Here is a 16,854-nt window from a genome sequence, read left to right as displayed (position 1 = left end):
TCTTGTCGCATAATAAGCCAAGATTACTTCTTCCTAGTCATTTAGAGAAAGACCTTTCTATGTGACTTATCCTTCATTGTTTTGCTCCATAATAAGCCCAAATTGCTTCTTCCTAGTCACTTAGAGAAAGGCCTCTATGTAACTTCCTGATAATATTAATGCCTAGTACGCTAGGATGTTAGGGATTAGCCAATATAAAACACCTATATGTGGCCCAAAATATTTAATTCCAAATTAAAAACACTCATTAACCCCTCATAAATCAATCAATCAATCAAAGTCTTTGGACACACTCAATGTGGGGCTAAATCAAGGATATAACATCCCTCTGTCTCTCTTCCTGTAGAAAAGTTTATGACCAGGTAGATGCCAGTGGAAGGGCTACTTATGTTTGGACATTTCACATAGCTTGGAGTATCAAAAGACCCGCGTTTAGCAGGTGGATTGGGATGGGGAAAGCTAGCACGCCCAGGTTGATCAATTGAGATTCTGCTAGACTTGTCTTGACATTGTTGGATGCTCAAGAAGAAACAAATGGAAATTCCACAACTGAAGGATAACCTACACATGATCGCAAGAGAACGATAACCTGAGGGATGGCATTTACCTTCTGAACAGAACCGAGTATTCTGTTTTCTTTCTCTTACAACGGATTCTCTGATACAAAGTACACATTGAGCGAATTAAGTTCATGGAATGGTGTGGTGGGAGCTATTGGTTAAGTTTTGGTGAATATCAATAGTACAGGACATGGTGTCTAACTTTAAATATAGAATCCTGAGTTGCAAGGAAAGATATGAAAAAAGTCCAATGCCTGCTAAATGTATCGAATGATAAGTCATACCGAGCATCCTTAAATGTATCGAATGATAAGTCATACCGAGCATCCTACGACTAGCAGTTCTGCGTGTGCTGGAAACTCCCATGTTGCTGATAAAATGGGGCCTGCATGAGCCAGACACCTAATTAGGAACCTTTTATGTTGGCAAATAAATAAAATTATCACGGTGGATGTGGCACATCAACTGGATCACCTGGTACATTGAGTTTGAATTCATCATTGTAGGGCTGGGCCACTGCACATAAACAACGTCATTTATTTTCTGATTACACCCAACAACGTATGCATTGACAGTTGGGTCATGCATGTTGTAGTTCAAATTGTTTTGATCCATCGGCAAATGACCAAACAGAGATATGCCTCCATCATAGTACAAATATGCAGGCTGAAAAATACTGTAAACCGGCATGCTGAAGTTCTGAGAAAGTGGAAGTCCTCTAACATACCTGATAAATTGTAGGTTAGTTATAGTACACACCAGAAGGAAAGGATAGAGACAACCCAAAAATCAAAAAGTTATGCATGTAAAGTTGGCACTGCACCTTTCATAGCTTCGATCATAGTCTGGATCAATGCGGTCCTTTTCCCGGTCTCTGAAAATGGCCATTCTGGAAGCACCATCTTTAGAATTAGTTTTCTCAATTTCTTCAACAGTCTTCTGGTACTCCACATCTCTGCTCAAAAACAAGCTTCTTCCATCGACTGAAATAGGGGGTGATGGCCCTCCAACCTCAGGACTGCTAGAACCACTAAAGATACGGGCCCGGGCTTTGTCATACTCTTCCTTCCGCTCTTCGACGGTTCTCGTTGCACTTCTTTTAGCTCCTAGATGATCAGCATCACCTGGGGAAGCTATTTTTGATCTCGGACGAATAGCAATCTTAACTTGCTCAATTATCTCGTTTTCGGGTACTTTTGCAGGTAGTTCTGATAAACAGACATATGGAAACTTACTATCTGGTGTTTTCTTTGCCACTACCCTGTTACCTAACCCATCTACAGCATCCTCTAGTGCCATGGTCTGTAGACCGAAGTGTTGAGCAACACGATGAGCAGCACATCTTAGATAAGAAGTTGGTAAATGCTGAAATTCAAATTGTTGCTGGTCAGGATTCTGCATGAACCTCTGGATGTCCAACTCCATACGCAGAACTACAGTTTACAAGCAGACAATTAGTTATTCGTAAGTGCAAAAAAAAAGGAAGGCTAAATTAAATCTTTTTATAGGAAGTTTATGCAGCAAATACTGAATATCATTAGCGTACCACATTGAATATAACACAACTACGCCCCCAAAGCACCAAGCATTGTAGGCTCCCAGTACTTTCAGGATACCATTTTGGTCACCCTGTAGGCTGAACAAGATCATAAGATCCATTCTGCCACTTCCCACATCCAAGCCAACCTCTTAATAATTCTAGTGATGCAAATACCATGGCAATGATGAGGAAATATTGTCTGTAAGCAAAAGCTTAATGCACATAGTTACTAAATCCATAGTTCCGAAATGTGGTTTATGCGTTCCCATAAGTGTCTGTGATCATATAACCACACTGTCGAGGGAACTATCCAGCACAATATGCAATCTAAGTGCATATGCAGTTATATGGCAACATAAGCAGCCACATACATTTAGGTGGCCTGCTTGTGTGACCATATGATCTTAGCCTTAATCTCTGAGTCATCACCGTATAGTCCTTACAAGGACCAATATCATCCAAAATTGGTATCATGGATGCCATCCCTTGGCTGCTCTATATGAAACCAACCAACTCCCATTACCATATTGTGGAAGTCCTTACATGTGATGCAAACCAACTCAAGCAATTTTCTACTGATTTTCATTGGTTATTTTTAAAGATCAATTAGGACCATCTTTGAGTTAGTTTTGAGTTATAATAAGTGTCTAATAGATATGGAATCAACTGGTTAGACTAGATAGATAGAGATACAAATGGTAACGTAAAGTTGTTGTACGAAGGAAAAATAGTGTGAACATAGCCGATTAAAGATCCTGAGTGTCCAGTGTAGAAATCATTACCAATGGAAATCAGAGGGTCCTTCAAAGGACTAAAATTTCTCAAGGATGTCTCATGAATTCAAAGCTTAATGCATATAGCTAAAATCATAGTTCCAAATGAGAACTATGCACTGACACAAGCATATAAAAAAGATCACATTCTGGAGGGTCAAAAAGATCACATATGTGATCTAAATGTATATGCAGCCATATAACGGTAGACAGGACTGGCTATGTGGTCAGCACAGACATGTATAAGCAGCAGACACATGTACCATAGTACATAAATATGTGGCCAGATATGCAGTCAACATAAGCATAAATATGTTTGTATTAGAGTGCTATTATTTCCACAATCATCTTATTTCAATATTGTAAACACCATTGTCATTACTACCACTACCATAATTATCAGCATCATCATTACCACATTAACCTTCATCGCCAGCTACCATCGTGGTAACTACTACCATCACGACTGCTATCACCAGCACCACCATTACCACTCACCACCACAATACCCAGCACCATAATCATCATATCCAATGCTGCTATTATCATCAACAGCACCACTACCTCCACCAATGACCATGTACGCTAATAATGTTGCCGCAGCCACCACCACTAGGTACCATCACTAACATTCTTGGCAGAACAATCAGCAACATCTGTCGATACTACTATACTATCACCACTGCTACGATCATCACCAACAACCACTACCACTACTACTACCTATCATTGCCATAACAGCCATTGTCATTGCCACCAATAGCATCAACCACGACCACACCATGATTGCTACCACCATCTCCAACCGCCACTACTTGCATAACATCCACCATAACTATCACCGATAATAAACACCAAACCACCTTAGATCTTTGATCTTTGTTACAATCTTTGACATCGAGCACCAATAGAACAAAAAGGAGTATATATCAGGAGAGAAAATGATAGAAAAAAGAGTAACTTTTAATTTCTTATGGAATGAATATGTCAATGAAGAGAATGGTGTTGCCATGGGATTTATGATAAGTCTAAAATTCCATCAGCGCTGTCTTCAAAATAATTTTTTTCTTAATTTTTCTAAAGACTCTAAACTAAACCTTCACCCACCTGGTGATTACAGAAACATCAAGACTAGAGTAGGTCCATCACTATCTTGAAATATGTAGTGATAATCCATCAGTACTCTCTTCAAAAGATTTCTTTTCTTAATTGTCTTACCTAAAACTTCACCCACCTGTTGATTAGGGAAACATCAAGACTAGAGTAGGTCCATCACTATATTAAAATATGTAGTGATGATCTTTAAAACTTTTATATGACATTGATGTAAACACATCTCTGTAGAATAATTGATGTAAGCATAGCTCCAATACAACTGATGCAGTACTATTATGCCAAATAGTAACAAGATACAAGGAGAACTTTAATAATTTAATTTAATCAAACTAAGGAAAAAAAATCAAATATCATTCTATTAATCAATGGTCTTAGAAATAACTAAAACATTTGCAAGAGGCATTCATAATGAGACTCAATTAACCAAAACTAGCTATTCGATATCAGAAACAATAAATATCTCTACCAGCAATAAGTCTAGCATAGCTCTAATATCAACTAATAAAGGCCTGCTAAGACAAATACTAATAAAATGCAAGGACAACCTCAATTTAATTGAAATCCAAGGCAAATTTCAGATATCATTCTATTAATCAATGGTCTTAGGAATAACTAAGACATCCTAAGACATCTACAAGAGGCATTCGTAATAAGACTAATTAACTCAAGCAATTTATTCAATAATAGCAATAATAAGTGTTTCTGCCAAAACAACAAGCTATATCTGTTTTGAAGAACCCAATATGCATCTCATCAACAGAAAAAAGAATCCAAAATATAAGAAAGCAAATATCAAATCCATATTCCCCCAAATCAGATTATAAATTTCAGACCAAGGATGAAGAGATGACAGATCCCTGCGGTCAATAAAACACAACTCACGTATTAACCCACATGTTGTTAGCCATATTAGATTCAGAATTCAATATTTGACTGGCAAAACACGAATCGATCAACAAGTATCACACACTAAACACAATGGAACACAAACCCAACACCAAGCGCACTTCAACGGACATGACATGTACCAATTTCCAACTCACAATTGTTCGATCGGCCACCTGCACCTCCCGTCAAGGAACGTATCCAATTAATAAACCAAGTACGAGCCCAAATTCCGAACCCACCACAAATAGGACCTTCAAATCCCCATAAGCACAAACCCTAACGCACTTAATCCGCCAACCATTCTGAGAATTGCAACATAGAACAAGAATTGAGAAAACCAACCGGTAAGGCGGTGGCGAGGATTCTCGAGGGCTTCGATGAGGAACGGATCCACCTGGCCGAAGATACTCTCTCTCTCCTTCTGCACGGGGGCTGCAGCAGGGGAGGCGCCAGAATCGGCCGCCTGAGGCTCCATGAGAAGGAAGGAGGGAGGAGAAGGGTGAGAAGCAGAGAGAGAGAGAGGGAGAGGAGCAGGCGGAGTACGCCTTACGCTCGCCCCTCTTCTTTCCCCTCCTCTCGCGTCACCTCGCTCCTTTGGGGCAAGAAATAAGGGTTTTAATCGCGCCGACTTCCCGGCAGTCGGCCCCATCCATATATTATATTCTCTTTCTTTATATTAATAATTAATTTATAATTGCCAAAAAGAAAAAGAAGACCACGAGATAAATAAAAATAATAATCTATTTTTGGTTAATGGAGTCGCTCAGATCCCATCAAATCGGAATAACAACACCTGCAAATTTAAAAAAATACAAATTATCTAATTATCTAGAAAAGTCAAATTTTTTAGTTATATAAATATTTATTTTAATACTGATTTTTGCTCCTAACAAGCTTGATTTTGATTTTTCTTAATTCCTCAAAAACCTCTAGTTTCAATTTTTTTTTGGACCAATGAGATTCTTATAAGTAGTCTTTTTTTTTTAATAATCTCTCTTTTTGTTCTTTTCCTACTCCTCTCTTTCATATTTCTCAAAGGGTGTTTCTATTTTATCAAAATTATTAAAATTAATAAAATAACTAAAACAGTAAGTTATATCATATTAATGAATACATAGGATAAATCAGTCTAATTTATTAGTTATAAAAATTTTAAATAGAATTGTTGTATTTTATAAATAATATCTCACTAATTTATTGTTATTATTCTTTAAAAAAATCTATTTGAAACCTTCTTTTTTAAATGAGTTGATTTTTATCAGCTCTTGAGTATATTTACTTCAATTATAATATTTTTAAATAAATTTATAATATTTTAATGAATATAAAAAATACTATGAGCTTATTCAAAAATTATTATAAGCTTGGATATAATCTTATTAAAGAATATTATAAATATATTTTTGGTAAAGACTTTGACAACTTAAATATATTTTATGGATTATGATAAATATGGGTGTTCTTTGAGATATATGAAAATGAAAATACCTCTAAGCTCAAAAAGAATATTTTATATGGGAATTCATCCCCTTTTTATTCTTAGAGTTTTCTTTTTAAAAATTTTCATGAATGCCTCTTTTTTTTTGTAATAATATCAACATATCTCTCAAATTATAAATATAACTTTCTTTGAAAAAAAAAGGAACATTATATTAATTTTTTAAAGAAATAAATAAAAAAATTAAAAAAGAAAAAAAAAACTATAAAAAAAACAAAGGTTCAGGTGCTGATACCAAAACCCATCTTCACCTCCTTATGCTTTATAAGGAAAAAAAATGTCCTTGTTTTTGTAATTTTTGTTATAGAACTAAAGTGGATACAATAGACATGGCTGAAAAATTAATAGAGTATAGAGATATAAATTTTAAAAATTAAAAATGGTAAAACATTATAAAATAACATATGGAAGGCACATTGAAAGTTGAGTTACTTAGTTTTTCAAATATAATATAATGAGTTAACCATCTTCAATTCTCATATTTTAGCATGTCATGTAGATTGTACATGAGTAGAAATTATATTAGTTTTTATTAATTTTAAATATTTTACATTTTCAACCCTCTTATAATCAATTGTAACATGATAATTATTTGAATGAGCATCATTCAAAAATTAATTGGTGCATCATTATAATGGTCAAATTTTTTGTTAGAATAAATTGTTTTGTAAAATGTCTCTTATTATTTTACTCTATAATGACAGCAATGTTTTAGAAATAGGTGCCTTACTGTTGAGGGAAAGAAGAGGAAGGCATCATCTCAATCAAAATCTCTTGGTTTTGCTGCATTGATATCTTACATATTGCATGATCACTAATATATGGAACGAGACAAGAGAGAGAGAGAGAGAGAGAGAGAGAGAGAGAGAGAGATAGTAGCATAGAGCTATACCCAAATTCTACTTCATAACGTATGGATTGAAGTGTCTATCCACTGGATTAGCTTATTTAGTCATCAAGTATGCAAGACTACATAACATATGGAAAACATAAAGGAGCAGTGTTGTGCCATTTTAGCAATACTTTCTTCCATAAAGTTACTCTTACCAGTAGCTGGATGGATTGGAGAAAGATGGAGTTTACAGAGGCCAAGCAGTACTAATTCTCATTCATTGTTAGCTTGAATGAGTACCGACATATAGCTGAAGGAAGCCCCTCATGTACAATCCCATACAGCTATCACTGGGTCCCTGCTCTCCTTGTCGGGCCTCTCCTTCGTCCACTCTCGCCTCTCCTTCCACTATTCCTATCTATATGTTGCCAACATCGTCACCAAACCAAAGAGAGAAACACTGAGAAGAAAGAAGACAGAATGGCCTTCCATGCACCAACTCTAGCGCTACACATACTCCTTGCTCTCCTCTCCACCTGCATTGCGCAGTCCCCAAGCGCGTCTCCCACCTCCTCTGCCGCACCGCCGGCATCTCCTTCCATCGCCACCCCTCCGGCCGTTGCGACACCTCCGGTTACCACCCCTCCTCCCGTCGCCACACCTCCCCCCGTGGCCACCCCACCACCCGCCACCCCGACAATGCCTCCTGCGACAGCCCCCACGTCGTCGCCACCTTCGCCAGTTGCTCCCGTAGCTGCTTCCACTTCTACTCCTACAGCGGCACCTGTGCCGGCTCCCGCGGCAGTTCCGCCATCCCCGTCCACTTCTCCATCGACGTCACCATCCCCAACTCAATCAACGTCACCTAGTTCGGGTCCCGAGGCGACCGCACCGTTGCCATCGTCTCCCACCGGCAGCGGTTCGAGGGCGTACGTGCATGGAGGCAGCAAGGTGGGACCGTTGGCATTGGCTGGTGCAGTAGTGCTGCTGCTGTAGAGAAGCCTTTGTTCTCTTAGACTTGCATGGGTGGCTTTTCAGTTCACGGATTCTGTGTATTTCTGCTGGTGTGATAACTCATCTTCATCCTCATCTTGGTTTACTTCGTTGATTCTTGGAGCCATTTGAGAGGAGATCACTGGACACTGCACTTGTATGATTTATTTGGGTTATTTCAGTTTACAGATTGTGTGTGGCGATGTTGGTGCAATGAACTCTTCTATTTCTTTTCGTCCTTTTTCTTGGTTTCGTTCATGAGTTATGGTGGGGCCATCGAGAGCAGACCAATGAATTCTTCTATTTCACGAAGGACTCAATGCACAGTAGAGAGGTAGAAGTCAATGCAGGATTTATTTTGCCTACTAAAACAAAGTCCAAATATGATAATTATGACACATTCTCTAAAACTCTCATATAATTTGGTCGAAAGATTAAAAGGACATTGGAGGTGGGACACGAAACACATGGAATCCTAAGGGAGGCCACAGCTCACCGGCCGTGCAGAGAGACATGGCACGTGTGGGGGTCCGACGTGTTTGCCTCACTGGACATCAGGACTGGGGTCCATGTTGATTAATTCATTATGCATCTAACATTTCATCAGTGGACGCAAAAATCAAATGCCCATAAATTAAGCCGTAAAGGCCTGCGAATTAGATGGGCTCGTTGGTGGTCCTTTGACATATCCAGCTTCGAGGCCATATTAATTTATTTATTCTTGCAAATAAATAAACATGTGAAGAAAATTGTCCGTAATTAACGTCGATAAATATAAATCGCTTTCCATCACAAGAAAAAACACGAAAAGTATTTTGGATTCATATGTAACGGCTGTTATCGTTTCCGTTATTCGTCTTGCATACGTGGCAAGGCATCCGTCCCGGAAACGTTTCGATGGCCGTCAAGTTTGAACAAACCTGATTTTTTGTACCAAAATACTTGTCCACTTGTTTCTTGGCCGGACCGAATACTCGTTTCTTTATTGGGTCATTCATGTGGGCCCCACGTGGAGATCCTAAGGGTTTGTCTCTGTCTCTCGCATTTTTTTGAATATCGATACTATAGAAAGGAGAGAGATCCATCGGGCCCGATCCCCAAATTGTCGGAGAACTCCTCGAAATCCCTTCCAGAATCCGCCGGGAAGGCCACAGCGGCTGCGAAGCCGTCCCCCCTCGATATCCCGCCATGAATCCGGAATAGTTAGTGCAACATTCTTTATCCTGATCGATTTATTTTCTTTCGGTTTCTCTTTTTGGTTGCTTGTTAGGTTTTGCTTGCAAATCTTCTTGTCTTTTAATTTTTTGTGGATCCGTTCTGTCGTGTGATCTAGAGGTAAGCAGCGTCTTGTCGATGCGATACAGAATTCGTTTTTGTGGGCCTCGATCAAGAAATTGGGTGTTAGATTGGCTACGTTGACCAATTATATTGGTTAGATCTGGGGGTTCGGTTTGAGATCTGATCTTGGTGTACTGTTATCGTCGTCGACAAGGGATTCCCACCTGGTCAAATAATAGTACCTCGATATTAGTCGGGATTGGGTTTTGTGCTACCTCTGTTGCTAACGATTGACAAAGAGTATTTAATAATCTCAATGAAATAACACTAACTTATTGTGTGATGTCGAATCGGTATGCCATCTTTACTCCTTCCTATGTAGTGTAGTTGTTCAGTGGAGTTTGGGCAGAATCACTGATTCATAACTGCCCTCTCCTAAAATCATGGAGTCTTCTCTTTTATTATGGATGAGTTGATGGTTGAGTTAATAAGTTCTATTGAAAGTTCCGAAAGTTCCTGACTTCTCAACCAAAAACGTTGCTATTCTTTGGATAAGTGAGCATAACTTTTTACATGGATACTGATCAACGTTTTGTTTATTTGATGGCTCCGGATATACTTCAGTATGCAGTTTACTGTTTATCTGTGATTAGCAGTAAGTTGGTCTTTTTTAATGTATTAGTTGATATAGGTTTTAGATTTTACATGTTCTCTTTCAAAAAAATATTATTCTGTTTTAGATCTTCCTTGAGAAAATCTTTTAGTTTCGAGTTTATGTTGCTTGCTACTTGTTTCCAAATCTTATTAGTTTTTGTTTATAATCTTTTATCGACCAGCATATACAAAAGCCTTGCACATCTTTGCATTTTTTGGTATGCTACTGTTCACCGACCCAACCTAATTAACCCATTAAATGCATAGGTATGTTACTGGTCACTGTCTTTGTGGTATTCAAAGTCAAATTTCCATACCTTTATGATGAGGTTGATATGAAACTTGATTTGTAGAATTAAGCTGATATTCTTGATACAAAGTACGAAGACATAAGTAGCAAAGTGGATTGGTTTGTCAAAGGCTGAAAATTTTCCAGGCTAGTTTTCCTGTGGTCTTACGTAGAGAGAGAGAGAGAGAGAGAGAGTGCATCATATCTGCCTCAAGGAAGACTACTCACTCTAGTTTGTATATTGACCATGACATGAGTCAGCAGTTAGATTATTAGCAGTTCTTCTGCGTTGAGGTGCTATTTATAAGTTGATCCTGTTAGATTTAAGTGTTGCTAAGAAGTATTTGAAAATTAGTTTGTTCTTCTGTATGAAGCATCCCTAGAAGTCTAGAACTAATTTGTACACTTAGAATCATCTTGACCTACCTGTGGCTAGTTGTGAATAATATTCTGCTCCTTTTTAGCACATCGTGGTTGCATAGTTGCAAGATGTCATAACAGAATGTATTATTACTTTGATGTCTTTCATATCTGTCTGGTTATATGTTATTTTTTTGGCCTTCAGCACATCAGTGATAACCATGTTAGCTTCTACTGTGGGAAGACTTGTCATCTACTGTGCCCTAATAGTAAAATGTGTTTCATGTTATTGTCAGATAACAGAGGTGTAATGCTATAGATACAAGAAGCAAATATATTGCAATTATTGAAACAAAGTTTTCTTGACCTTAGTGGATTATGTATGTTTTGGATTACATGAAAGCAGCTTATCACAAGAGTGAAACTTGATATTCAGCTGATTGGAAATTTTAACTTTATTTTGTTCTTTTCTTGCAGTGATTATCTATTCAAACTTCTACTCATTGGAGATTCAGGTGTTGGCAAATCTTGTCTTCTCCTGAGATTTGCAGTGAGTAGCAAGATGTTATTTTCTATTTTTATGTAGCTTCTTCTGAATTTACTGCTAAACTTTTGACCCAGTGTGCTAGTTGATTTTCTGCACTATTTTTGGACTCTTATTGGTTGGAACAGCATACTTAGTTGCCACCCGAGTAGCAGTTTCTTTTTTTTAAATTGCTTGGGCTTACCTGATGTGAAGTAGAATTGGAATGCTTTCTGTGTTTCATTTTTCTCTTTTTATATGCAACTAAGTTCTAGGCAGTTAAAGCATTAATATTCAGTATTTTTTGGCTGTTTACATAATCTAATAGGAGAAATTGTATGTTGTTGTGAGTTATATGATTCATGGATTAATCACTAAAGAATTGAACTCATATCACTCAGTCTAGGTGGTAGATATTGCTGTTCTTAAACTTTGTCTTTTGAAGCATTTACTTTGTTTGCATTGTGTAGGCATGGTTTGCTCAAATTGTGGGAGATTTATTCTAACCATATGGGCCTTGGAGAAGAGTAAAGTTAAATTTCTCAAGGTTGTCATATGTTTGAGACAATTGGTGCATATGAGCTAAAGATCATCTATAATGGAAATATTGACATTTTGTTGAGTGCAAATAAAAAATTGCTTAAAGTTGTGTTTGTTAGAAAGCAAGTATGATCCAATTTTGAACGGAGGTTTGATTTAAGAGTCTAATCCAATATAGCTATATGCTTAAACTATTTATTTGTATCGTGCCTTAATATCATCAAGCCAAATTGTAAATTTGTCAAACAGTAGATACTTTATTTAAAAGTCAGAAAGTTAGATGATCATGCAGTTAGGTTTGTCATGAGTGGATAGAGTCCAGATTAGATTGTGGTATATCAAAATTCCAATTGTTCCGAAAATACAAAAAAATATCTAAAGACCAATACAAATTATCTAAAGAACATGAGCTTTGTTTCAAAGGTTTGATTAGATCTGTTATGTCCTATAATTACTTATTTGCATTCTAGCCTATGATAAGATTGAAGAATCTGGTTGTTCTTGTTTGATATCATGATATTCACACATATTGTGGAAGATATACCTAAAAGTCCAAAGCTATCACAATCCTCATTTGAATGTTGCAGAAACTATAAATAATTTCTGTTCTATAATTTTTCTTATGTGGTAATCATATATTCTTTTTCTTGTTAGGATGACTCATACTTGGAAAGTTACATCAGCACCATTGGAGTTGATTTTGTAAGTAGAAGTTTTATATTTCTATGCAATATATAATGTCTCCTTAAAGCTTGCAATAACTGATGTTTCCTTTTCCCTCCTTTTCAGAAAATTCGCACTGTCGAGCAAGATGGAAAGACCATTAAACTTCAAATTGTGAGTGTTCTGAGTCAACTATGATTCTGAATAATATGTTGTCAGACAATGTGCTTCTTTAACTTGACATACTAACTTTAACTTAGACAAGCATTTTGGATTATGTGGCTTAGGTTGTGAGTAAATGGATTTAATTTCTCATGAGTTTGGAACTTGACAATGGTACCTACTACTAGAAATAGTCAGAGAGCCCAAGTAGGTAAAAGCTACTCGTGGACGGGGCTAGAGGTATATAACACTATAGCCACCATTGGTGAGACCTCAGATATACTATATAGTAGGGCATGATTCTAGGCTAGCTTTGGCTTAGTGAGGTTTAACTCATCAAGCCATTAAAGTTGGAAAGATCGTGATGCCAAATAACTCTACATTGGAAGTTGAGGATTATTATGATGATATATGGGGTAGATGAATCAACTAATCTTAACTTGAACTTGAATACTTCTAGAATATGTTCTCCAGTCTCATCAAGTTAATGCATCCATTTTCTCTTTAGGCTAGATCGTGAGAAAAATTGCACTAGTTTTGGTAGGTTTTCTCTAGTTATTTTAGCCCTCAGCACCAATATCCTTAGACTTAAATGGACTTTGACCTGCTTTGGCATTAGGTCCACAGGATTCCATTTCCGCTTCCAGTTAATTTGATTGGGAATCAATGCCTTGGAGGGAAAGGGAAAGAGGAGGGTACATGAATGAAATAGGTAAAAAGGTCACTGACTGATATAAGCACAATTTGAGCAATATGATTAACACACAAATTATTGGAGCATCTGTCTAAGCAATGATGGCCTTTTCTACTCACTGGAATTTTGTTGAGAGAAGGGTTTGACATCTAGAATTATTTGAGAAAATGAGTAATCTCAAGAAAAATGAATGGCATGTGTAACAGGTGACTTTGTTGGTGAGGAGTTATGTTGAAGTGGGGGATATTGGTCATGTGATTGAGTCTAGAGGTTACCTTTGAAATCCTATGGGAAAATGCATTAAAGGAATCTTTAGCAACTGTGGCATCATAAATGGTATTGACATGAGTGGCAGACTCATGGTGCAGGAACATAGACAGTGCTTTTAAGGGTTGTGTTTTGAGGGTAAAGAAATATGTACTCTAGATTCTTTCTGTATAAGACATGTAACATCCTTCCCACCAGTGCTGATTTCCTTGTGAACTTGCAATTTATACTAAATAGTTCATGGAGCTGGAAGACGGTGTTCTTTCATGTTGTGTTTTGAGGGGTAAAAAATTCTTTTGTTTTGTTTATATAAGACATGCAACATTCCCTGCCACCTGTGTGAATTAACTGATAAATTATATAGTTGGTGGTTAAATTGTTTAATTTTGCAGCAATGATTTTACTGTGGGTATTGGGAACTCTGATCTGACTTGTGGCACACCTAAGAGGTCCTCGAAGGTGTCAAGTTGAATGGGTCAACCTAGCTAAACAGCAGTGTTTTAAAATATTATTGAAGGCATTTTTTTTATTTCCTGTTTTTCTATTGTGTTTTGGAAGACATGATGTCTTTCTCCTTCATGATGAGCTTCCTCTTCTTTTATGATCACTTACGTTGACAGTGGGATACTGCTGGGCAAGAGCGATTTAGGACAATTACAAGCAGCTATTATCGTGGTGCTCATGGTATTATTGTAAGTTTCACCTTTGACTTTAGTAATAGTTCCATATTATGCTTTGCAAGTCAAATTTGATAACGTGGTTGCTCCTCCCTCCCTCCCACGTGGCAGATTGTCTACGATGTGACAGACCAAGAAAGCTTCAACAATGTAAAGCAATGGTTAAATGAGATTGACCGCTATGCGAGTGACAGCGTCAACAAGCTCCTGGTTGGGAACAAGTGTGATCTTACTGCAAACAGAGTGGTGTCCTATGAGACAGCTAAGGTGATCCATTTTCTGTTACTTTAATCTCCTATTGTAATTTCTCTCTTCTAAACATATACAACAGGTCTTGCTATCAGTTGTTACGGATTGCCAATAATGTAGTTTTTGAAACTCTTGAGCGTTTTTCTCACCATGAGAGAAAAGGTTGGATTCAATATTTCTGAAGCATGAAGCATGTATAAACATACAGGGATTCTGCAGAAAATGTCTTTGTTGTTTTCCCTGTTAAATATTGATTGTATTGGTTGCTAATTCCTTGTCGTTTTTGCAGGCATTTGCTGATGAAATTGGTATTCCATTCATGGAGACTAGTGCAAAAAATGCTACTAATGTAGAGCAGGCCTTCATGGCGATGACAGCAGACATAAAAAACAGGTATCTCGGCCTCATCCTTAAGAGTTAACGATTATTATACTTCCTGTAGATCCAGCTATTCTTTTATTGACAATAATATATTCTCAATGGCTTCAGGATGGCCAGCCAACCAGCCATGAACAGTGCCAGACCGCCAACAGTTCAGATCCGTGGGCAGCCTGTGAGCCAGAATACATCTTGCTGCTCTTCTTAAATTTGGGATGTAAAGCTTTATTAGCTGTTTGTCAATGTTTAGATTTATGCTTTGACCTTTATTCTCCAAAATTGGCAGCATTAGTCAATTCTTATATTTGTTATTAAGATTCAACAATTTGATGTTTGGTCGTAGAATCTGTTCCTTTGCTTCTTCTGCCTTCACTATGTAACTTACCAAAGCCAAAAGATTTTGGACAATACTTTTCCTGCCACATCAATTTCCTGTGTCTCAAAATAAACTGGCCTTTGGTTCGTCTATGTGTAATGACGTTGTTATCTCTGTGAAAGCAGCTCAAGATGCTTCTCAACGCTGCTGGGCCTATGCGTCCAAAGGTTTAGCCTACCTTCAACGCTGCAAGATTTGCAACTCATCTCCATATTTCGACATAGCATACAAATGCCTTGTACATGGTGATTCCATTGGTTTTTTTTTTTTTATCCTTTCTTGCAATTTAGATGATTTTAATTTTTTTTAAATTAAATTTAATATATTTTTAATTTAATTTTTAATATATTAATTCATATTTTGATTGTTCGATATGGATGAGGAATTAGAGCCAATCGAGATCCATTTTTAAGTTAGTTTTAGGTTGTGGTAGTGTTAGGATCAGAGTCGAAAGCTTATGTGAAGATTATACACAACAAGGTTCCTTTAATACTTAAGCTAGTTTAAGTTCGAAGGAAATGTTAAGTCTTGCAAAGTAATTAGCTAAAAAGGATCAAACACTTTGGAGGAGCGTTTTTGTAGTGTGACACGATAGTTGGGTGGAGGTTATGGTTAATGCTAGGAATAATTATATGCATCCTCTTGTCATAAATGAGATTGTGAAGTCATATTGGCAAGGAGCAATGCAACCAAGGTGTTCAATCATATCTATGACATTCCTAGACTTTTGTTTTTCCTTGTTTTCCAATGTTTTCGAGTGTTTTTATATTTCATTGTATTTTAATATTTTTGAGTGTTTTTATATTGGCAACATTATAGAGACAAAAGGTGCTATGGTTAGTCGATTTATTGTTAGTGTTTTTTATTTTTTGTTTCTATTATATAAAACTTGAAAATATTTCTAACTATGTAAAGGAAAAAATAGTCAAAAACAACCCTATTCTCATACATCACGAGTTGATTTTGATTGACGATTTTGTGATGTAAAATGTCAGCTGCCTTAGCACCTTGGAACCCTAGGTAAATTTTATCCTTTTATCATGTTAATGACGCCTGATAAATTCTCAAAAAGGCAAGTGCTCCCAAATAAACAAAAATTATGAAGGATATTTTTTGATAAATCATCCTACTCCATTTATTCCATCCACATCCAATTTTCCATGGATAAAGAGTAGGATTAGATCACCTATTAATAGGAAGCAACTAGAGGTTTAGACAACAGACTAATTCTAAACACATTCACTTTTTTTTTTCAACAACTAATTGGATAACTTATTATCGCGAAGGACCATTGTGCACATGTAATATCTTCGTCAACGAATTATTCATTATTTGTACATATGTTTGACAATGTGTTTTGCATTGTTTTATGTATTTTTGTTTGAAACTGTAAGCAAGAATAATTTATAGCATCATAGAATGATCATTCATTAGAATGATCAAAATTATCCCAAAATTACCTAGTTTTTATGTGTCGTGACCTATTTTCTGTAATCTAGATATGGTGTGAAATGTTAGCCATCTCAGTACCCTAAAAACTCCCA

General features: G+C 36.8%; 3 protein-coding genes across 3 annotated transcripts; 2 read left to right on the top strand and 1 right to left on the bottom strand.

Moving 5' to 3' along the window:
- Positions 1 to 574: 574 nt before the first annotated feature.
- On the bottom strand, positions 575 to 5,502 carry LOC135610459 (uncharacterized). The gene is made up of 4 exons (XM_065104983.1): positions 5,220 to 5,502; positions 1,384 to 1,993; positions 1,035 to 1,287; positions 575 to 945 (listed from the first exon to the last, which is right to left on the bottom strand). Exons 1-4 carry the CDS (start codon positions 5,350 to 5,352, stop codon positions 895 to 897), a joined length of 1,047 nt encoding a protein of 348 aa, XP_064961055.1. The 5' UTR covers positions 5,353 to 5,502; the 3' UTR covers positions 575 to 894.
- A 2,185-nt stretch (positions 5,503 to 7,687) lies between these two features.
- LOC135608758 (classical arabinogalactan protein 9-like) lies at positions 7,688 to 8,203 on the top strand. The gene has a single exon (XM_065101797.1). It carries the CDS (start codon positions 7,688 to 7,690, stop codon positions 8,201 to 8,203), a length of 516 nt encoding a protein of 171 aa, XP_064957869.1.
- Positions 8,204 to 9,243: 1,040 nt separating this feature from the next.
- Positions 9,244 to 15,362, top strand: LOC135610458 (GTP-binding protein YPTM2-like). Its single transcript, XM_065104982.1, has 8 exons — positions 9,244 to 9,402; positions 11,259 to 11,331; positions 12,499 to 12,546; positions 12,634 to 12,681; positions 14,251 to 14,322; positions 14,419 to 14,574; positions 14,846 to 14,949; positions 15,046 to 15,362. The coding sequence occupies exons 1-8, from the start codon at positions 9,389 to 9,391 to the stop codon at positions 15,140 to 15,142; spliced, it is 612 nt and encodes a 203-aa protein (XP_064961054.1). The 5' UTR covers positions 9,244 to 9,388; the 3' UTR covers positions 15,143 to 15,362.
- The last annotated feature ends 1,492 nt before the right edge of the window (positions 15,363 to 16,854 follow it).

The sequence above is a fragment of the Musa acuminata genome, chromosome BXJ2-4 (assembly GCF_036884655.1).
Source record: "Musa acuminata AAA Group cultivar baxijiao chromosome BXJ2-4, Cavendish_Baxijiao_AAA, whole genome shotgun sequence".
Classification (NCBI taxonomy): domain Eukaryota; kingdom Viridiplantae; phylum Streptophyta; class Magnoliopsida; order Zingiberales; family Musaceae; genus Musa; species Musa acuminata.
The sequence above is the reverse complement of the archived record's forward strand: the minus strand, read 5'-3'. Positions and strand labels throughout refer to the sequence as shown.

Coding starts and splice junctions, on each gene's coding strand:
- LOC135610459 (XM_065104983.1), bottom strand. CDS start 5,352: ATGGAGCCTCAGGCGGCCGATTCTGGCGCCTCCCCTGCTGCAGCCCCC. Junction 1,994..5,219: donor TCCTCGCCACCGCCTTACCG/GTTGGTTTTCTC, acceptor TGTAAACTGTAG/TTCTGCGTATGGAGTTGGAC. Junction 946..1,034: donor ATTCAAACTCAATGTACCAG/GTGATCCAGTTG, acceptor TGGCTCATGCAG/GCCCCATTTTATCAGCAACA.
- LOC135608758 (XM_065101797.1), top strand. CDS start 7,688: ATGGCCTTCCATGCACCAACTCTAGCGCTACACATACTCCTTGCTCTC.
- LOC135610458 (XM_065104982.1), top strand. Junction 12,547..12,633: donor GCACCATTGGAGTTGATTTT/GTAAGTAGAAGT, acceptor CCTCCTTTTCAG/AAAATTCGCACTGTCGAGCA. Junction 12,682..14,250: donor AGACCATTAAACTTCAAATT/GTGAGTGTTCTG, acceptor TTACGTTGACAG/TGGGATACTGCTGGGCAAGA.